Genomic DNA, 23,255 nt, shown 5'->3' with positions numbered 1-23,255 from the left:
ACCCCCCCCCACCCCACACACACACACAACTTTAAACATCATATTTGCTTGAACGTTTTCACTTCTTGTACTAGTCTTTACTTACTTGTGAACGGCGGTCTCACACTTGTTGGAAATCTCACTCGGACGGGCCAGAGGGATGTGGCCGTGGAGGATGTCGGGAACGTTCGAGGACTCGTACTGTCCACTACGGATGTTGAAAATGTAGTGGCCCTTCCGTATTGACGTCACCTGTAGGTACATGGGTAGAAACGTGGGTGTTAATCACAAGTCAAGTTAGAGAAATCCCGTTTAGAGCCTAAGGCCATGTTGATTTGATTATAATGTTGACCCCCTCGTCTAGGAACCCAAAACTGATGCGAGCCTGCGAATGGAAAAAAGTTGGAAAAAAGGTTGCCTTCATTATGAAATCTACGTGGTCGAGAAGGTTGAACAAATGACTTAACACACAGACACAGAGTATGGCATGGTGAATAGTAGACTCTTCATTTTCATTAATTTCTTTACATATTTCTTCTTCTCACTTAGAATTGATTTTGGCACTCTACGACGATTAGTATCGTTTTCCAATACCGTTTTTTTTAAACTTACAATTTACGACATATACTAGTATTTGCCAATTTTGTGCTGCATTGTACGATGTACAGTTTGGTCAAAAACTTTTTTTTGCAAACGGACAAAAATTCATGTGCGCGCGGATGTCGTCATCTAAATGATCAAATCAACATGGCCTAAATCTTTTTCATTATGTTTTAGAGTGTAGTAATTAAGGCCTAGGGTGATGCACGGAATGGCAGAAACATTAATGACTACGTTACCTTGATGGTAAAGTTCAAGGTGACTCCTGACGGGTTCCCGTCCTCGCTCATGAGCTCCGTGCTGTGAGAAATATGATGACCTTCCTCCGCAACGTTGACAAGGTCATTGGCGATGGGGACCGCCGCCGTTCCGTGAAAACCCTTCACAAAAAGCTTCTTCGCCTCCACGTCGAATTTGAGCGTGGCGTGGACGGCCGTGTCAAAACGGAATTTGGCCAACCCATCAGACGATCTTCCCTTCCAAGACTTGTTAGATCCTCCAAGTTTGCAAATTCTCCCGCCTCCCGCTATGTCCACCTTCACCGTAAAGTTGTCATCCGAGGGCAGGTTCAAAATGTAGACCTCCTGCAGTACGATCGTGCACTGCCTGGTGGCGTACGCGTTCATTGTCTTGGCGGGCACTAGAAAAGCGCTAGGGGGCTCTCCGCGGAACATGGCGCCGTTCAGGGCGAAGTCCTCGTTGAACGTTTTCTTCCAGAGTTGTCTGGTCTGCGTGTCGGAGAGGAGGAGTTTGGAGCCCGGGGAGCGGTCGTTCACGGAGTCGTCATGGTTCAGCATTCTACCGAGAATGTTGTCGGTGTCGCTCTTGTAGATGGCCGGGTAGTTCTGTATAGAAGCATAGGACCATAGCATCAAAGATCAGTGTATCATATACAATATCCTTATGTAGCACGAGTACAATATCTTATTCTCTTTCTATGTTGAGCAGTAACCCTGAACACCGAAACGCAGAAAACTCTATTATTCATGTACTCGTACATTCTGACTGTCACAATCTGAGCACATTCTGGAAGCACCATGAAAGCCTTGTTTTTTAAGAAGTAGTGATTTTAAGGTTTGAGGTACTGCACTCGTTCTTGTTGCCATGTTTTATTTCTCTCCTTGTTTATGTTCACATGGAACAGGTGTCTGATTTAAAGGAAAGTACAGTACACAAAACATTGTGCACCTACCTGGTGAGCATGCCAGATGAGGTCAAAGTCGTAACACGGTACCAGGAACAGTTTTGGGTTCGTCTGTTTCAGGAACAGGTATTTCTTGTAGCGCTCTTTGGCCGCCTCCAGGAACTTGTTGTCCCCGTAGTGAGAGAGCGACACCTGGTAGAAAAACACCCTCTGGCGGGCGACCGCTAACTGCAGGTTGTAGGAGATCTGACTTTTGAAGTCGGTGTGGCGCACGTGATAGCTGATGACGAAGGGCTCGTTCGGGTACTCCTTTTCCCACAGTGCCTGTGCTCTGAGCTGGCCCACCTCCCGTTCGTGTCCCACCAGTATTTTGTGGTCCACCGTGGTGTTGACGAGGTTCCGGCAGTCCTGTTCGTAATAGTACGGCGCCAGGAGGTGCACGTGCCAAATCCAGGCAATATCCAGCGGGGCGGCGAGAAGTTCACCTCCGTGTTGTGCCGCTAGGGGGAGCCAGAACAGCTCGTATCTCCTGATAGCCTCCAACACGATGGCCTCGTCGTACAGGATCGGGCATCTGTCCACCAGGTGTAAGAACTCCAGAAGCTTCTTGGCGGCTCCCACCAGGTCTACTCCGAAGGCCAGGCTGTTGGGGTCATAGGTCGTGTCAATCTTGATGTCCTGGAGGGATAGCGCTAAGGATGTGGGGCCGTTGTCTGATGACGTCATGGTGCCCATTCTTTATTCCAGCAAAGATCTGTGGACACACAAAAAATCAGGTGTCATCATTGTGCCATTTGTTCTTCACTGCCTGCATTAGTTACACATTTTATATCGTCTGGCTTAAACTACACTAACAGTACCCTGGGAACGAGAGCAGCCATTATTGCAATACTTACCTCTTGTATGCTACTTTAATAGTTAATCATGCTCTACTCCCCATAGCAATGTATTAAATCCTTCTTTATATCCAAGCTGAAAACAGCAGAATTATTCGTATGCATCTATATTACCAAACATGAAGGAGTAGCTAGTCAGGACTTTATTGACATTAGATATCATAATATCAGAGTAGAGTAACTGTACTGTAACAATTCTAACCATAATAATTCATACTAACTATACTATTATACGTTTATGATATTTACAATATGTTATAAATTTATGCAAATGTGGAATTGTGATAAGAATACTTTAGGCTTTTGGGTATGATGCTATAATTAACAGTACATATTGGAATCCGTACTGGTTGTCATTATCAGTGGTACTACTTTACTACCGATATATTGGAATGATACAGGTAATACAGGCAGTGGTACAACATTGTAATGATAACTAGACGACCGGCATGTGAATGATCACTATGTGGACTTGTGACGATATTTTATGTTTTTGTGTATGATACAAACAGTACACATTGGAATCTGCACTGATTTAAATTTACATTATCAGTGGTACTACTTTGCTACTGGTAGATAAACACAGATATATTGGAATGATACAGGTAATACAGGCAGTACTACAACATTGTAATGACTAGACGACCGGCGTTTGACGGATCACTATGTGGACTTCTGACGTCAGAAGAGGTAGTACAAGCTGTAAAGTGTCTTTCCTTGTGACGTGGGTTCTATTTATATGAGGCAATGCCTCATCCCGATAGCGTTAATGTATCGCCTGCTTTGGACACGTCTCTGCGAGGCCTGTGCTTAATTTTTCATCGAGAGTTTCGAATTCTGGCCGTGCTTTCTGAAGAATCGCGTGGAAGTGCGCTATCAGCCAAGATGTGCACGTAGGCAGAACGTATACTGCACCTGCTCGAAAACCGTAGTGTATTGTGCATAGCACTTTGGCAGAATGTCTCATATAAGGTCGTATTGGAGTATATACGCTTGACATCTCGTCTGTAGTTTCCATGTTGTGTTAGAAAATATATCGTCTGCAACAGGAAAAATTATGATGCAACGTTGACCAAACATCCAACTAAAACCGTAAAAAAACAAGTTTCGCGCAGGCGCAGTAAGTTTTGCCAAGATGGCGGCTAAAAAAACATGAACAGCTTGTCACACGCGAGCTCTGGCCCGAGGGAAACATGTCAACAAAGTTACAAGGAGATAATTAGTTCATCTGGTTATATTATCGTTCATGAATGGTTGCACTATCTTGAAATACATTAATTGCTTGAACGATTTTGAACACAACTGGACCATAGAATGCCGTCGTAAACGTTGGCCTTCTCCGAAAGGCAACCCCAATAATTGAGCCAGTTTGCTAGAACCTTGAATAATTTCATTAGGTTGATGAATAAATGAATAGCAAAGTTCTTTATTCAAAACCAATGTATTAACACGAGTCTTCATATCAGGGCTAATATGACTGGTTCACTGTACACTAGAGCTAGATATTATTACTAGTTCACTGTGCACTGAACCTCTAGATACTACTGTAACAATGTAGCCACAATCATGAAACATTTTGCTAGATGTTTGTAGGTTCCATTAAGCATATGGTGAAGACATATATCTATTTACATTTCTGCTTATTTTCATCTTTTCCACCGTACCATGTAGAATACAATAGTCATGTATATTCAAACCAAAAGTAACTAATACTCCTGTACAACAGCAGATGATATATCATAATGAGTCTGAATGTGTGTTGTAGGAAGTTAATAGGCGAGTAATGAGATGCAGGTGGCGACAGAGAAAAGGCACTTAGCACGGTTGAGCTGGGTTAGCGTCTGTTACTGTCTGGGAGGGAATATAAAATATGTCAAATTGAATGTCTTATAGTTACGTCAGTATGATGACAATGATAGGATATTGTATTAAGCGTACCTGTTGGTAAAAATCTACCATGATCAATGTATAAATGTACTGACGTCCACACAATAAAATTTCCGGGTAGAAAACTGGATTTTTAAAGTAAATATTTCAGGTGATTCTTTTAATTTAGTACGTTGAATATAACCTATTCCATAGCATACTGATAGCTGTGAGGCAAAAATGCGGTGTCGCTTATGGAAAATGGTTGCTTGTTTTGTATCGCAGGCGCCTAGGCTGATTCTAGCTATTCATGGGTGGTACCCAAAAATACAGAGACGCCTCCTGTAGCTCGTTTGGGGCTATTTTAAACGCTTTAAGTGTGAAATGATTACGAAAATTTACTAAGAAATGGCAATAAATGTCAATAGCAGACAAATTTTCTCATCCATAATGTTTTTATTTTCCCACCCTCGAGTTGCATTGGATGCATTTAATACAGGCTAGATGCAAATTACGATAAGAGGAAAGATTTCTGCTTGCACACGGTGTATGTATGCAACAGTCTGTGGCAGGGACATGACAATCATCTTTGGATCGAATTCAACTGATGAGGCATCGGATTGTATCTACCCGTGCTGACTACAGGATCTTGTGCGAAAGTCATGATTTACTACGGGAAGGGCTTTTCAAAAATGGGCCGCGCAGATTATATAGGAGTAGATGGAAGAGGGGAGAACTCCGGATCGATGAGACAATTTTCTGATAAATGGGTTCATAACATGTTAAAACCTCCCGAAAATTGCACGTTGAGGCAATCTGTAAGGCATAGGGTTTAAATATTCATGACGCCATTGACACGATAGCTTTGGGTGGCTCTGAAGCTCAGCTTTACAAAGCCAAGAGCACAGAAAGATAGAACCAGTTTCGCTATTACAGGTAAAGAAAATCAATGAAACATGCGAAGAGAATGGCTAATTTTGTTTTGGTGCAAAATCATTATGTTTTGGCTAATGGTTTTGACATTGTGAAGACATTGTGAAATAAAATAAGCTAGATGTGTAAATACTCATCAAAACTACATTTCTAAATGCTCGCAAAAAAGATTAACTAGGTGTCTATATGCTCACAAAAACAGCAAAACAAATTTGGTAGAATTAGACGAAATAACATGAACTACATTGTATTGTGAATTTTCCTGTAGTGGTTCGGTTGTTCCCCCCGGTGTATGTTACAATTACCCTTTACTGAGTCACCTTTGTTTTATATGGAAGTGATAAATATTTCAACTGAGGAAAGAGCACGGTGGAAAGATTATAAAGATGTGAAATACTATGTAGCACACGTACATATAGGTGGGTTATGAGTAAGCATCACCTCATAGTATTTTGGAGGTGGAAAGTTTGTACGTCGGTGAAGGTTAAACATCCAGGTAATATTATAGATACGCCAAAAACAGCTTATAAACCTGCTTTTCTGACGATTCTTCAGTGTCACAGACGAAAGGTAGTGGATGCTACCTGAAACGTCTGACCGTTTCCAAATTCATATCCAGTTGCTTGAGTAAGGCCATGTTAATTTGATTATATGGATGACATCCTCCGGGAGCCCCAAAACTGATGCGCGCGTGCGAATAAAAAAAAAGTTTTGCAAAAAAAAAGTTCTTTTCATTATGAAATCTACGTGGTCATGAGTGTTGAGCAAATGGCACAGAATATGGTTTGGCGAATAATCTAGTCTTCAAGTTCATTTCTTTACAATTTCGTCTTTTTTCGTTTGATTTTGGCATTCTACGACATTGGTATAGTTTATATTAATTTTTTTTTGTAACTTATGCTATATTTTTGCTCATTTTGCAACTGTTTTGTACGATTTACCGTATGGTTGAAAACTTTTTTTTTTTTGGAAACGGCCGAAAATTCATGCGCGGATGTCATCCATATAATCAAATCAACATGGCCTAACGGTTTCTTGGAAAGTTCGCTGTTCTATAACAGCACATGTGGGAAGAACATCCTTCTACGGCTTCTCGTTTTACAGCTCTGTGGGGGGAATTTGACGACTCTTAATGACACTCCATCAAGGAGACGACACAACGTGTCTGCACTTAAGTGGACCTTCTTCAAAAGCCCACCATCTCACTACATCAGGGTCTTATCTCCGGGCCAGGCACTTCATGGTAATACCGGTGTAAATTCGCCCAATTTACCCCAGATTACCACCGAAACACACCTTTGATCAATACTGTACAAAGCGGGCGTAATGTGAGAGATCTGATGGCATCTCGCCCCCTACATAGCTGTCGTGAGATAGTTGCAGATGGGAATTTTACGGTACTGTACGACCTCCTGCAACGTTAACGCCCTTCCTAGGATATGATCAGGTCAAGATCAAGGACGGCAAGGATCTAGAAGAAGTGTTATGTCTATTCCACGGAGGAATGAGGCTACACTCTGATAAGGGAATTAGAGGGGTGGATGACTAGACCGGCACTTTTGGCGCAGGGAAATGGATAGCTACATGCAAATGGCATTACCTTCCAACACACTAATGGAATAGAGGTGGCCAGAGACATTCGTCAAAGGAAACTTCATCACCTCGTTAGTTGATAAAACAGAATAACTTGTTTGTGGGCAACTTGCGTCGTTCTAACTACCCGAAAGAATACAGTAATACATGGCTGTATACCGGTCTCGTCTGGTCTAAATTTCCCAACGCCGATCACGTTTGATCACATGTAATTATAACCATATTTGATTACATATGATTATGATATGATGGCCACAATTTTCATGGAAAGATTTAACAGAGTAAGGTGCTATTGATGGTATTTAAACATGCATTGCTGTAATACCATACAAAATTTCTTGGTACCCCTTAGCTATGTTTCTAACATGTATTCTAGCATGTTCTAGCAACCATTCCCAATACATGTTGATGTCTAGATACAAGTAGCTACGCGTAATCACATTGTTTAGACCAAGCAGCTAAACCATGGCTGTATACAAAATTGTTGGTGACCATTTCTATCAAAACATTTTAAGACTACTCAACAGATTTACCGAAGACTAGTTGTGTCATTATCCATATAACTACATGCCAAAAACTCAAGAATGTCCTTACCGAATTCAGGACACATAATTATTACACAATCATCGTAGGGAGTATTTGTTGTTTGTTTATTGGTTTGTTTGTTTGTTTATACATTTGCACATATAACAGAATAACAGAAAATAAATCACCAATACGTGTTTAAGAACAGACAAATAATACAACAATGTTTAGAGTTAAATGTTCAAGGGTTAGGTGTAACAATTCGTTCGGTGTAATGTAGCCAGCTGCCGCCGCGCCGCGTGCCTGCGAAGCTGGTGTATTATGCCGAAGGGTGTCGGCTATACAGGTACAGAAGCTGGTGTGTTACGCCGATACAGATACAGAATACCGTTCCAATCGGACAATCAGCAAATTTAGGTCAGACTCCGGCAGTCGTATCGATTTCTGCATAAACTGTGGCGGTTATTCAGCGAATCAGGATATTAAGTATATCCAATCTGGGTCACCTTTTGAGAAGGTCAGTTCCGGCGCTCCAGATGTCCACTGAAGCGGCCAGAAGCGGTCCAGCGGTGGCCGGAGTACGGCCGGCGTGACGGATCGCCGTCCTTTCGCGTTGGACAGGCCGTCTGACCGTGTCGTTACAGACCGGACAGGTCACTTCGTGCTGACGGTGAGAAGTGAAACGTGTCATGGCCCAGGATTCGCATGAAGGCTCCTTGTCTCCTGGGTCGGTCACGGAAGATCGACTTTTCATTACCCACTCTGTTTATGATATCTATTTTCTGTGTTCTGTTCTTAAACACGTATTTTTTATTCATTTTAATTTCTGCATTCTGTTTTATACATATGCAAATAAGTAAACAATAAGATAAACAAACAAAACAAGATTAACTTTTCTATTAAAATAGATGTCATCCTCTTTACATCAACACCATATATATTCAGCTTGATGTTTTTGTGGGGGGGATTTTTTATTTATTTTAATTTCTGCATTCTGTTTTATACATATGCAAATAATCAAACAATAAGATAAACAAACAAAGCAAGATTAACTTTTCTATCAAAATAGATGTCATCCTCTTAAGCCCAATACCATATCTTTAGCTTGTTTTTTTTCGGGGGGGGGGCATAATTTTTATGGGAAAGACTAACGCCCCCCTCCCCTTTAAATTCTGTCGTAACTGCTGTTACAAGCGTTTGCAACAACCAAAATACATGTTAACCACAGGTAGTCCATACATAGGATTTGTAGTGCCCATTTAACCACAGCAGGGTACCAGAGAAATCAGCCCATTAATATGAGACATGAAGATGATTAATGAAGAGATCTAGAGTGTGAGGGTGATTCCTACAGTGTGAACACGGGGTCATCCAGGGTGGGCGGCGGATATTATTCTACTTGCGTACGGCCGGTAATATTCCACCCACAGGCTCAGCGCAATGTCTTCAATTGTTAATGGAGACCTTCATAAACTCAGCCCCCATCTTGGATAAATATTTATAGTATGTAATGAAAAACTGGCGTCCGACGTGCCAACAATTTATTGCTTATGAATGAAAAAAGGAAGGAATCAATATTTCGTTCATTTCTGAGTGTATTGCCCGTTCTTTTGGAATTATTCCACGATTGTGGAAACCATTTTCCTCCAGTCTGCGTGCTCTGTTAGAAAATGACGGCATTTGCCACCTTTTTGCAGGTAAATTCATAAATTGGTTTTGGCTTGTAAAAGTTCATTGGTGTTACGAAACAAGTTTGAACTGCAATTTCTAACACAAGAAATCGGACAAATTTTCGACTGTCAAGTCTTTGTCAAGAATCCGCAACCATGTTATGCAAATGACACACGTGACTCACGGAGTTTGACGACAGGCCATTTACGTCAGGGCATTGCAACCATCCCTCAACAACGACGGGGGGAGCCACAGACTCTCTGCAACCTATATGTCCCACTGCTGAGTTACGCATCTCATCTGCATAATATGACGTCACAGAAGCGGTGGATTGCTATTATATTAGAGTTGTGCAGTCGAAAATTTGTGTAAGTCCAATTTCCTGTGCTGAAAATCCCAGTTCGAACTTGCTTCATGATGAATTAGCCTTATTTAAGCTACTTACACAAACGGAGTAAGTCTGCTGCAGGGTGATGATGCTACAAGGTCACCAGGGCACCTCTAACATTCAGCCTTCTAACAGTTCGCAACATCCCTTTAGTTCTGGTTCGATGCAAACTGTATTCCTCAGCTTTATGCGGACGTGATGCTCAATCTTATGAGCATCATATTACCCATACACGCAGGAAAAATGGGAATACTGTATATACTGACAGGTACAGCGTGACGGATATAATGGTTGTTTCTATGTGTATTTTATACACAGTAATGGTCTCTTGGAAAAATCACATGTTCATGAACAGCATCAAAATTACCTGATGAGAAAAATGTCAGTAACGTTAATGGGACCCGTCGGATTTGCCATGTACACGGGTGGAAATTTCTCAGCCGCACTAAGGCCATGTTTTATTGGATTATATGGATGGCATCTTCTGGGAGGCCCAAAACTGATGCGAGCGTGCGAATAAAAATAAAGTTTGGCAAAGAAAAAATGTTGCCTTCAATATGAAATCTACGTGGTCATGAAGGTTGAACAAATGACTAAACACACAGCATGGTATGGCGAATAATAGAATCTTCATTTTCATTTCTTCACATTTTCTTCCTTCTCTTAAGAATTGACTTTGCATTCTACGACATTAGCGTCGTTTTCCAAATATTTGTTTGGCATATATTTTTAATTCGCCGTGGCTATATACACTCCCGGTGTGTATATAAAAGACAAATAGATTTTATATACACTCCGAAATACTAGCCTCCTTGGTAGGCCCTTCAACTTGGGTTTTTGTGAGTGTTTGAGGATTCAGGGGCACCAAGTTTAAACCTCGGTCTTCAAGTTTATCTTATTGGATGATGAAAATCAGAAAACAACACGGAAATCTCCACAGAAGTTCGGTCGAGCGGACCGACCCGCCCCGCTTGCGCGGGGCCCGGGACCCTCCGCTCCCGGCGGCGGCGGCGAGACCGGTCGCGCGCCCCTGGCGTCCTCGCTACCTGGTTGATCCTGCCAGTAGTCATAGGCTTGTCTCAAAGTTTAAGCCATGCACGTGCAAGTTTAAACTGTCTCAGTGAAACTGCGAATGGCTCATTAAATCAGTTATGGTTCCTTTGATCGTCACATCCTACATGGATAACTGTGGTAATTCTAGAGCTAATACATGCGGAAGAAGCGCCGACCTCACGGTCTGGCGTGCATTTATCAGACCAAGACCAACCCGGGGTTCGCCCCGGTCCCTTTGGTGACTCCGGATAACACAGCCGATCGCGCGGTCTTCGCACCGGCGACAGATCATTCGAATGCCCTATCAACTTTCCGGGAGTGTATATAAAAGACAAATAGATCTTATATACACACCGGGAGTGTATATAAAAGACAAATAGATTTTATATACACTCTCGGAGTGTATATAAAAGACAAATAGATTTTATATACACTCCCGGAGTGTATATAAAAGACAAATAGATTTTATATACACTCCCGGAGTGTATATAAAAGACGAATAGATTTTATATACACTCCGGGAGTGTATATAGCCACGTTCTTTTTAATTTACGGGATATATGCAGCTGCTTTGTACGATTTACAGTATGTTCTAAATCTTTTTTTTTGCAAACGGACGAAAATTCATGCACGTGTGGACGTCATCCACATAATCAAATCAACCTGGCCTAATAGGTCATGTAGGCTTTTTACTTGATGACGGACCGTGCTCGGACAGACAATGAGGGATAGTACGTCAGTAGTGTGCTGTAGTAATTACTCCACAACCAACGAGGCGTTCTCTGGACGTGACTCAAATACGGATCACACAATCTGCCGTCTCCAATCTTCGGGAAAAAGAAACGAAATTGTCTTCCAAAATTTACGTCCTCGGCGGGTGAAAATAATCCGGAGGTTATTACTATGCAAATAGTCTTATAAAGATATTGATCAAGAGTCATGGACCCTGCTATTAGTAATAGAGGAAAACATACACGAGCACAAGGATGGCGCCGAAGTTCCGATTAAAAGAGAACCCTCACGAGACTTTGATTTCTACAGGCGTTACAGTTGTGATTACACCTCGGCGCTGTGTGTCGACTGTGTACGCAGGAACTTGCTACATACAGTTCCTGAATTAAAGAATAAGTGCGATATTTAGGGTACATACCACCATTAGGTTTGGCCATTGAGGCTATAGATAAATACACTAAAACAAGGACTGATAAAAGTACTTTTCCTTATATCAATTTCAAACATCCTTCACAGGAGTCACAGGGGTCTGCCTCCAAAATATACAGGGGGCTGACCAGCTCAAATTCCAACGATTGACAACAGTAAACAAACCCTAATTTTGACCTGATTTTCTCATGTATTCATCCGCTCTGGGCAGGCAAGACCTCATCACTCATGTCGCTCACTAAACTGGTGAAATAAACAAAACCTGACCAAAGCAGAAAGGTTTAAACCCTACCCATTCCTTTTAACCCAAATGTATCCAGACTGGGCCAAAAGTGTCAAGAGAAAAAAAGGGATTTTCAAAGATATTACGGACAAAAATGTTCCCAGTTTGGGTGCTTCACTGCACGATACAATAGTGACGTCATCCCTTTGTTTCACAAAATTATGTCTCGTCAACATAACGCCAAACGGTAAATCGTCTGACAGACACCCCGTGTAGACACGCCGGCTCCCCGCGTCGCGTCTACCCCCGGCACCCCTGCCTCTCCGCCGAGTCTCCGGGTTGATCAGTCTGGGCCGGGACGGAATGAGGTTCCCATCAATAACGTGTGTTGGCACTGATTATAAACGGCAGGTCGGGATCTATATACTCCTGCTTTATTAAATGTCATCGCTACTTCGATTTTGTGGAGAAACTTTGAGGGGTTATCTGAGGTAAGCCCTCTACAACAAGACAGTAAAAGCGTGAAAGGGTTAGTGAAAAATTTAACTGTTCTCCTATTAAAAACAACGGAATTTTTGACCGAATCTATAGGCCTGATCATCAACCTTATCTAAACCGGGACGGGGGGCGTTACCGGCTTCCGATTAACTTTGACCCAGTGCTGACGTCACACATGGGAAACGTGTTTAGATAGGTGATGAAGACCGAGAGATTTGGTAAAAAATTCCGGTGAGACAATTTTTTTGAGTTGCAATTGGAGAACAGTTTAATTTTTCACTAAGCAAGACTTACTTTTAGTTTGTTTTTTACTTTTTGATATAGCGTTTATTCGTTATTCGTTTGACTAACAAGCATTAGTTTTGACTGTGTTGAAGTGAGTAAGGATGATGTTAATCACATTGATAGATTTAATTATTACCTTATCTCCGGTGTTGTTCGCATTAAATCTACTTAGAAAGCTCTTACGGTAGACCAAAGACCAAATTTAATTTGATATAGATGAGACAAATTATTTCTATACTACATTACTTTTTATAAAACTAGAAAGCCTCCGTCAGAGCCGGAGCGCTTATCTTCATGCCTTATATGCTTTGATTGGCACAATTTTCATAATAATATTGCCTGGTTGACGGGGTTGTTCGCTACGCTCACTCGGTGGTTTCATTCGGTGGTTATAGCAACAAGGCTTTATAACACCATTTACACCAGTCAGGCGGGTCATTAACCTTTAATTATTCACTTTGTATTCTGCAAAAACTTTACGTCTTCTAGAAGTTAGATTCACTTTTGTAATCACCAGTGATTTGAAAGGAACCCCGCATTGCTTGTAGAGCTACAAATAATCTTCTTTAGCACTCACACAGCGAGATGGTGTCAAAACTAGAAAGCCTACGCCAGAGCCGGAGCGCTTATCTTCATGCCTTATATGCTTTGATTGGCACAATTTTCATAATGATATTGCCTGGTTGATGGAGGTTGTGATGTATGAGGCTGTAGCGAACACGGTAACGAACACTGGGGAAAACTCTTATGACAAGTAATGGTAGTCATCGACGGCAAACGTGCGCTGAAACGTGACATGTCTATCATTACCGCCGCGGCTAATGGACTGGGTGAAGGGAACGGTGTGGCGGGGTGTTTGTACATTGGAATAATGATGTATAAGGAGAACTAGAGAAGTAACATTTGCAAAGAAAATGCATAATGTTTACCTTCGGACATGGTCTTCTCTGTTAATTCTTACTCAAACATTCACATACATATATGTACTACGTAGTATATTATATATGGTGACAGGAGCAGAGCAGATCACGAAATTGCAACATTGTGTAACCCAACACCAACCAGTCACCATGGTGACAGACGTCAACAAATCATATCATTGGTCAGGTCATAGGTCACTGTTTGGAGAAGAAGAGGAAGAAACAGAGTAAACATAATGATGGTGTCTAAACACCGATGTTGTATAGTTGCAAATGCTGTGATTTGCTGAGTAATCAAGACGTCGTAACTTTAGTAAGTAAATGGTACAGTAGGAATTTCTAACCCCACTTCGTCTTTGTATACATGTATATATTGATATTGGTCCATTGGCCACCGTATGGACACTCCTCTGGCCGATAGATACTGACAATTGCTACCGTAAGATCTGCTTGGATATTAGATTTGTTTTGTTTTTTCTCAACCTGAGGGTGTTTGACCTACCTGACGTCTAAGGTCGTGCTCTTGTGATGAGTCAATTTCTCTTTCAAACTAATGTACCGTGTGATACTGATGGAACGTAGTAATTAGGAGAGTTGCTTACAGCATAAAGTTGCTCAAGACTCTACGAAACTTGAGAAACATCACCCAACAGAATACCAATCGGACATGAAAGTTTTCCTCGTCACTCACGGTTCTATTTGATGTGTTTTTAATCACAATGGATAGGAGGCAATTATCCGGAACGGTGGGGGATTTTGTCTTATAAAGCCGTAAATCGGGTAATCTGTTCGCTCACAATTGCTGGATGTAAACCTCGCGAGTGTGCTCCAAACGAGGAGACAAAATACCCCCTTGTGATCGTTAAAAGAAAAATGCCTCAGACAAATGAACACTTCACGTTCGGAATCTAAATGAGGCGGTAAAACATTTGAATTGATGTGAAGGCGTCTCAACTCGTTTGTGCATCGTGTTCATCAAGCTTGGATACGCCAAGTAATTGGTCGTTTTTGAGAGTAGAATGTGAGATTCTTCGACACTACATGCCCCAATAAGAACCAAGTGCGTACCATGCATACCTGTATTTTTTTTACTCTTATCATCGTATAAGGCAATAGAGTGGTACATGTATTTGCATTTGCTAGGAAGACTACGCTTAAGTACGTTTATTGCAATGTGTTGCTATGCTGACATTAAAACGCATTAGATAAATGGTTTCGCGTCTCTACAATTTGATTTGATCGCACTTCGTCCGAGTTTAGTGCATGTACGTAAATTAGGAACTTTTATCACTAGCGTAATGTTTGATCCATCAATGTTATAAAATATGTGATAAAGTCTTCTCCATTCCATCAGCCAAAACAAAGTTGAGATGGTGTACTAAGAACCAAATGCGTACGTGTGAATGTAAGGATCCTCTGCAGGCACTTACCACAGGAATGTTTGGTCAGCGTGCCGAGCTGCCATATCTCAAGTCAGTCTACTACGTACAACATAGAGCAAGCAGTTGCAAACAGCATCAGCAGTATAGAACACCAGGCAGGTCTTTGTTACATGGATCCTCTGCGTCAGCCAAGCAGACTGTACATAACCCGGGTGATCATGGTCTTTCCACGACCTCTGCTCTCATTGGCCATCACAAATACGTTCAAATGGTCCGCATGCGCAATATCAACACCAGTAAACACCGTTGGAAACTGCAATCAAACTGAGGCTCTGGCTGAAATTAAAGATCCCCATTTGTTGGGTTCCCCCTGATTGGATTAGGGACCTTTGGGGCTTACCATCGATGTATCGTATACTATCAAGTAACCCATACATGGTTATACACTGACATTATCCCTCCAAATAGCAAGACATTTTTCATGGAAACTCAGAACAGGTAACATGTTATGAATTCATGCATCTTCTTGTTGTGGCGGTTTTGTTGGTACACAATCGCGCGATCGGTTGAGGATTTTGTAGGTTCTTGACAAAACATTTGTGAACTCTGTTAACACCTGATGGTGATCAATAATCATCACACCTTGATAGTTATCGATTTTCTTGTGTGGTTTAAGACAGCGCTGATTTAAGAATAAACACCGTGCTCTTCGATGGTATTTTTTGGGTGTGATCATCATGGACATATGGCAATGGGAAGTTGACTATGTCTGTGGCAGCAGCTTCTGGTAAATATGCTTGCTGCCATTAGCATCGATGCATTCTGTAGTAAATGAAGTCTGGCGAAAGCGTTATTATAAAGATGATCGTTAAAGCGTATACACGCTCTTCGATAGTATTTTTGGGTGAACGACATGGCAATAGGACGTTGACCATGTCTGTGGTAGAAGCCTCTAGTAAATATAATATGCTGTCTGCCAGTCCATGCATTTCGTAGTAAACGAAGTCTGGCGAAAGTTTTCTTGTACAGATGATTGGTGAGGCATACGCACACTCTTGGATAGTATTTTTGGGAGTGAACAACATGGCAACGGGACGTTGGCCATGTCTTTCGCAGCAGCGTCTGGTAAATATGCTGGCTGCCAATCGATGCATTTTGTAGTAAACGAGGTCTTGGCGAAAGTTTTCTTGTACAGATGGTTGGTGAGGCATACACACACTCTTGGATATTATTTTTTGGGTGGACGACATGGCAATGGGACGTTGGCCATGTCTGTGGCAGAATCCTCTGGTAAATATGCTGGCTGCCAGTCCATGCATGTTGTAGTAAACGAGGTATGACGAAAGTTTTCTTGTACAGATGATTGGTGAGGCATACACTCACTCTTGGATAGTCTTTTTGTGTGTGAACGACATGGCATTGGGACGTTGGCCATGTCTTTTGCAACAGCGTCTGGTAAAAAATATGCTACCTGCCAATCGATGCATTCTGTAGTAAACGAAGTCTGGCGAAAGTTGGATCGATATTTCTACACGAAGGTATATTTCAGACATATGATGCAGCAGATGACAAAGTCATGCTTTCATGTGGAGGAACACGTGCTCTGTTTTCTGTGGTAATGTGAGATGCCCGCTGCAATCGATGGTGCTTTTAGCGTGTTTCTGTCTGTAATACTAAATCTAGTTTGACGTTGCCGTAACAGCAGCCCCTCTGCAAAGCTCTTATGGGGTAAAATTTCACAAAACAAAGTATGTAGGAAGAAACGTGACTAGCTACACTACGTCTTTCAATGTCAAAACCTTTTATGTCATTACCGTCTAGGAAACTTGGTCTAAGTGTTTCAGTTAGCGTGTTTTATTCTCTACGGCTTGCATCGGTTACTTAGGGGTCCGCAATTGTCCCATCGCCGTAAAATAGACCAGCAATTTGGATAATGGCCCAATTTTCAGTCCTGTGGTGGTGGAGAAAATGTTAAGTGAATTTGAGTGGTTACAAAATATTCACTCCCACGCAGAGGCACACGATGTTACAAGACTTTCAAGTTAAAACTTGGAAAGCTATAAATGGCAGCTGAATGTACGTTGATAAAGTTACCTAGAGAAATGCATTTCTTTGTGCCTGTGTATTGCCTCCGTGGCTATCTTAAGAATAACGGTAACAGCACTGTAGAACTAGTAAATTCGTTTTGTGAAATGAAATCATCTTTGCGTCTTTAGTATGTCCTGAAACTAGCACTAGCGCATTCAGACTTCTACCTCTAAAATTTCTTTGTGCATATGTATTGCATTCATAATGATCTTACGAAAAACGGTAACAGAATTGTAGAACTAGTAAATTCGTTTTGTGAAATGAAATCATCTCTGCGTCTGTGGTATGTCCCGAAACTAGCACTAGAGCATTCAGACTTCTACCTCTAGAATGCCTTTGTACATGTGTATTGCCTCCGTAATTATCTTAGGAGAAACGGTAAATTCGTTTTGTGAAATCATCTTTGCGTCTTTGGTATGTCCCGAAACTAGCACTAGAGCATTCAGACTTCTACCTCTAGAATGCCTTTGTACATGTGTATTGCCTCCGTAATTATCTTAGGAGAAACGGTAAATTCGTTTTGTGAAATCATCTTTGCGTCTTTGGTATGTCCCGAAACTAGCACTAGAGCATTCAGACTTCTACCTCTAGAATGCCTTTGTACATGTGTATTGCCTCCGTAATTATCTTAGGAGAAACGGTAAATTCGTTTTGTGAAATCATCTTTGCGTCTTTGGTATGCCCTGAAACTAGCACTAGCACATTCAGACTCCTACCTCGGTTTAAACGCAATTTATTGCATCCGCCCTGAAATTGTCCGCCCCAATAACTTTGCCTGATCGGCACAGCTGGGCACAGTGCGGCTGAGTGGGATGGAATCTGGGAATAAAAGACGCTCCGATAATACTTCTAAAGACTGGAATTGTTGAAGGAGAGAATCCCCTCTTGTGTAAAAGGACCATCTGGCCCGGCCGGAAACCCCAGTGTAGATGCGGAGGTATACATAATACAGTTTTCCCGGCATATGATAGAAGTGGTACGGTACTAATTCACCCCAAAGGTGCGAGTAACCCATACAGATTTGATTCGGTACTCCCGCAATATTTCATGGAGGGATCATGCGGATAAGGTCATCAAGTCACCTTCATGGAGGAGGATATTTCATTACAGGGGGTAGATATTAGATTACCTTAAGTGAGGGCTCTGACCCTATTGTCCCAATTACTTCTTACAGTCAAAGTGTTTGAACTGCAGTAGGAAAGAACCGACCGGTCGACCAGTTACTAGCAACTGCAGAACAGATGATATACCATTTGAGACTTAACAAATACGCACATAGTACAAAGCAGGACATTTTCAAGTACGGGAATGTAGCTATGTTTCCATAAAAATAGAAGAAACAGTGATTAACAACAGATGATCATGATATATAGTACTGTTTTACTATATTACATACCATTTAGCGTTAAAATGTGGCATTTCATATTGTCCTATACTCCATGTTTTACATACTCCACACTACATATGTTCACATGTTCATTTAGTCCGTTTGGGGAGGAATATGCAGTAAAAATAGCTATTATTAAAAATCTTCAAACAGATAATGAATTACTATGGAATGTTGATAGTCTTTTCTAAATTTAAATTCTTTTCTTTTAATTATTAGTTTTTAAAAAAAGTTTCAACACGTACATGTCAGATAGCAAAGGTTATGTCCCCCACTCTGATATATCAAGTATCGATAGAAGAAAATGAAAGTTGCAGGTATTGGCCTCCCCACTGACCTGAGGTGTTGTGTGTAACGGAGGGCCATGCATAAGTCATTACCTGCATACCTGTTTCCCCCCTCTATTTATAATATAAGGCAATATAAGGTATCTGCAGTTATGCCATGTTGATTTAATTATATGGATGACATCCTCACGAGCATGAATTTTCGGCCGTTTCCAAAAAAAAGTTTTCAGCCACACTGTAAATCGTACAAAACAGTTGAAAAATGAGCAAATATATACCGTTGCAAGTTGCAAAAAAAAAATATTTTAAAACGATTTCAATGTCGTAGAATGCCCAAATCAAACAACAACAAAAAAGAAAATGTAAAGTAATGAATTTAAGAGTAGATTATTCGCCATACCATAATCTGTGTCATTTTTTCATGACCACGTAGATTTCATAATGAAAGCAACCTTTTTTTGCAAAACTTTGTTTATTCGCACGCTCGCATCAGTTTTGGGGTTCCCAGAGGATGTCATCCATATAATCAAATCAACATGGCCTTACTGGGAGCGCTACGCTAGTAAATGTATTGCAATGTGTTGCTATGCTGACACTAAAACCCATTAAATAAACGGTGCGCCTGTAAAATTTGATTCGATCGCACTTCCTCTGGCATTAGCGCATATACAGAAATTAGGAACCTTTATCACTGCAATAAAGTAGTATTTGCATTAATTGCAAGGCAACGCTTAACTACATCATAAAATTTTTTATGTGGTTTTCAACTTTAATTTTTTTCAGACTGGTCGTTTTACTTGATTTGTTATAATTTTTACATTTTGTATGTACTGCCTTGTTTTTTCTCTGTTGTTATTTGTACCTTGCTTTTGTTTCATTGATCTTTAATCTGTATGTGTGGAGAGGGCCTTGATGCGACTTTTTGCGCAGTCCTCTACATATAAATGTGAATAAAATAAAATACGCTAAAGTAAATTTATCGCAATGTGTTACCATACTTACACTAAAACGCATTAAATAAACGGTTCTGCGCCTCTAAAATGTGATTTGATCGCACTTCCTGTGACATTAGCGCGTGTACGGAAATTAGGAACTTTTATCACTAGCGTAATGTTTGATCCATCAAAGTTGTAAAATATGTGATAACTTCCATCAGCCAAAACCTTAGAGCAAAATTGAGATGATTTACCGTAAGTACTAAAAAGGTCAGATTCTTTCATATCGGTGCCGTGCAATGGTCTGTGGGGGCAATAAACTGGAAGATGGTGCCCTGACCTGTGCCTTGCTTCCAATTTACGGAACAAAAATTCAATTTGATAACCGTAGTCGGTAAATCAAAGGAACCGCAATCTTATCGACTTAAAGACTTGATGCCATTAATTTCTGTACCTGACATAAAGAGTGGAGCAATCTTTCAAATCAGGACGTTTTTGTGTTTTTCATTGTTTGTTTACAACTGGTGGAGATCTGTATCTGTATCTGTATAGCCGGTGTAACCGCCTTTCGGCGTAACACACCAGCTTCGCAGGCACGCGGCGCGGCGGCAGCTGGCTATATTACACCGATCGACTTGTTACACCTAACCCTTGAACTTCTAGCTCTAGACATTGTTTAAAGCTATCTATTGACAATGCCCCTACTGTACTTGGTGACAGTGAGTTCCACTCTGCGATAGTTCTAGGAAAGAATGAATTCTTGAACACCTCAATCCTTGGTTGATAACTCTGGTACTTGAATGCGTGGCTATTTCTTGTTCTCTTCTGGGCTGGTATTAGGTACTTAGTAGTTGGGACATCCACCAGTTTATTAGTCATTTTGTACATCATGCATAGTCTAGACATCTTTCTTCTGTCTTCCAGTGAGGTCCACTGTAGGTTTCTTTTCATTTCCGTGACACTAGCACCTCTTACATAGTTGTTCATACAGAATCTTGCAGCTTGATTCTGTACCCTTTCCAATTTGTCTTTGTCTTTCTTTGTATATGGATCCCATACTGTCGCAGCGTATTCTAGGTTCGGTCTTACAAGTGACGTGTATGCAAGTGATTTTACTCTAGTTGGACATGCCCACAGATTACGTTTAATCACTCCCAATGTCTGTTTCGCCTTAGTTGTGATATTATTAACATGTGCACCCCACTTCAGTCCGCTTGTCAGCGTGACGCCCAGATACGGATGGATTTTTGTGGTTGCTAAAGCCTGACCACAAAACTGGTAGCTAGTTGCATGTGGTGTTCGTTTGTTTGTTATGTGAGATGTCCCTGAATGATTATGTATCAAAGTTGCGAGTGACAAAATATGCACTACACAAAATCCATTCTTTAAGCACACCCTAAACAATGCGTAAAGGCTCCGTTTCGTCACATACCAGTGCCATTATGCATGCTTTAAGATGGGATTTTGTGCAGTGGTGGCTGTATAAGAATAGATGTACCCATCAGTACCCATCAGTTCAGTTTGACCTTGTGCATGTCACACGTTGCTTCATGAGATCTAAGGTACACTCTGTTTTTTTAATTATTATTCCAACATGTAATCACCAGACGTGGTGATGGCACACTCAAGTTTTTTTTTCAACTTACATGTATATTAGTGCCGCCACCAACACAGGGTACAATACAATACTAATTTTCACCTGAGCGAAGTGAGGAAAGTCGTGTAAAGTGCCTTTCCCAAGGGCACAAGATTGATGGCAATTCAGGACTCGAACCCGGGACCTCTTGATTCCGAGTCGATCGAGCACTCTGCCGCTACGCCACACGACCCCACGTACACTCTGGTGTAGAATCTTTACCTTTGGCGGTAGTTGTACATATTTTGGTCGCGTGGCTCAAGCAAACGTTGGCGTTTATGTGGTAATGGCATTTTAAGTGGCCTCCTTTCATCGACCGTTCTGGCAAATGGTGCAGAATCTTGTACACACGCCACCCCCTCTCTCTCGCTGCTGGCAATTCCCCAGTAAAAGCTCTGGAGCTTACAGGCAGAGCGGCGAACAATTGCTGCAGAAGTAACGCTGTCGTCGATCGACTGTGACTCTGACCTTTAGAACTAATGAAGACTTGCCTCCCACGCACCTGTGTGCCAGGGATCAGCTCAAGACGCCGTACCTCTGCCTTAAACCCTCACCCGACGTGATCCCGTAAGCCGCGGCAACGTTCTCCGTGAAGATCTGCAATTTGAGCACCCAACTGTGAAGTCTTCTTACAACAGTAGCTATGGCCTCCTATGAGTACGGCTTTTGTTACTGTAGAAATCTTTGCTTACCCGCCGAGATACACTCTAAAGCAGATCAATGCATGGGGTTACAGAGTTCAAGCTTTGTTCCAACACAAGAAGCTTAAGTAAACTCACCATAAATTTTCGGTGGATCTCGGCAACCTTCGTCAGATGTGTGATACACTCGCTGACTCTCGTTTACTTCTTGTGCTGGAATAAAGCTTGAACTCTGTAACTATGGATTCTACTAACACAAATGAGCTTTCACTCGAATATGCATGGGATTTTACCCTTGAAAGGAACTTAGGTTGGACTGGAACCTTTAATTTTGAGATATCGGTTGCTGCGCGAGTGAACAGACCATGTTGCGTGCAACAAGGCCCCAGTTTCATCGTCTCATATCTTACATTCGGACTTAAATTGTGCACAGTGTAGCTGTCTATGTTAACATTGAAACATTGCAGTCAATACCCGAAAGGGTTCTTATTTCTTTGTCTACGTATTATTTAAAGACACGAGGAGACTTCATTCTGCTACAATCCTCTAGACCTCATACTAGTATTAGCAGTGACAAACAGAGAGCAACCCAAGAGATACACAGAGAAAAGATACCCTGGCATTGTCGCTAGGGATCAGCGAACAATTCGTTCCATTTGCTGAACCTGATCATCCGATGATCATATTTTATTAGCTTTCTAAGAACACACCAAGGACAGGTTCGGAGAAAATGTCATGCCGAGTGACTCTGCCTCTTTTCATTTATGTCAGTGCTCCGGAGGTTAGCTGTCTTTGTGTAGCTCGAATATTCGTCTTTTCTAGTATCTTATGTAAAAGGACTAGTATCTTATGTAAAAGGACTTAAAATACACCACTGTGTTGACACGATATTAATATGAAAGCCTAGTTGTAATCTTCTTTGCACAGTTCAGATTAATACCTGATAAAAGACCTCAACAAAAAGATACCACTGCTGTCAGGTTTGAGCTGAGCAGATGAACAGTTTTTAAGTTCTTTTCATTTGTATGTTGTATAGAAGCGATTTCATGGTGTTTTGCTACGTGAAACAAAATTTCTGGATGTATGTTTAAAGTTAAAACTTAACTTTTCTTCCAGCACAAAGAATAAGTCTCACCTAGAGCTTTCAAAAAGTTACTCTGGTCT

At 41.4% G+C, this 23,255-nt stretch overlaps 1 protein-coding gene across 1 annotated transcript in view; it reads right to left on the bottom strand.

Moving 5' to 3' along the window:
• The window catches only part of LOC109478658, a 40,051-nt gene that overhangs the window by 3,973 nt on the left and 12,823 nt on the right, over positions 1 to 23,255 (bottom strand). The window contains exons 2-4 of the mRNA XM_019780324.1: positions 1,772 to 2,477; positions 819 to 1,424; positions 86 to 231 (exon numbers count right to left, since the gene is read on the bottom strand). Coding sequence (XP_019635883.1) covers positions 86 to 231; positions 819 to 1,424; positions 1,772 to 2,458 — 1,439 coding nt within the window. The 5' untranslated portion in view covers positions 2,459 to 2,477. The remainder of the gene's footprint in view (positions 1 to 85; positions 232 to 818; positions 1,425 to 1,771; positions 2,478 to 23,255) is intronic.

Source organism: Branchiostoma belcheri, unplaced genomic scaffold, assembly GCF_001625305.1.
Source record: "Branchiostoma belcheri isolate BF01 breed outbred unplaced genomic scaffold, Haploidv18h27 scaffold45, whole genome shotgun sequence".
Taxonomy (NCBI): Eukaryota; Metazoa; Chordata; class Leptocardii; order Amphioxiformes; family Branchiostomatidae; genus Branchiostoma; species Branchiostoma belcheri.
This window is presented reverse-complemented; position numbering and strand designations above follow the sequence as displayed.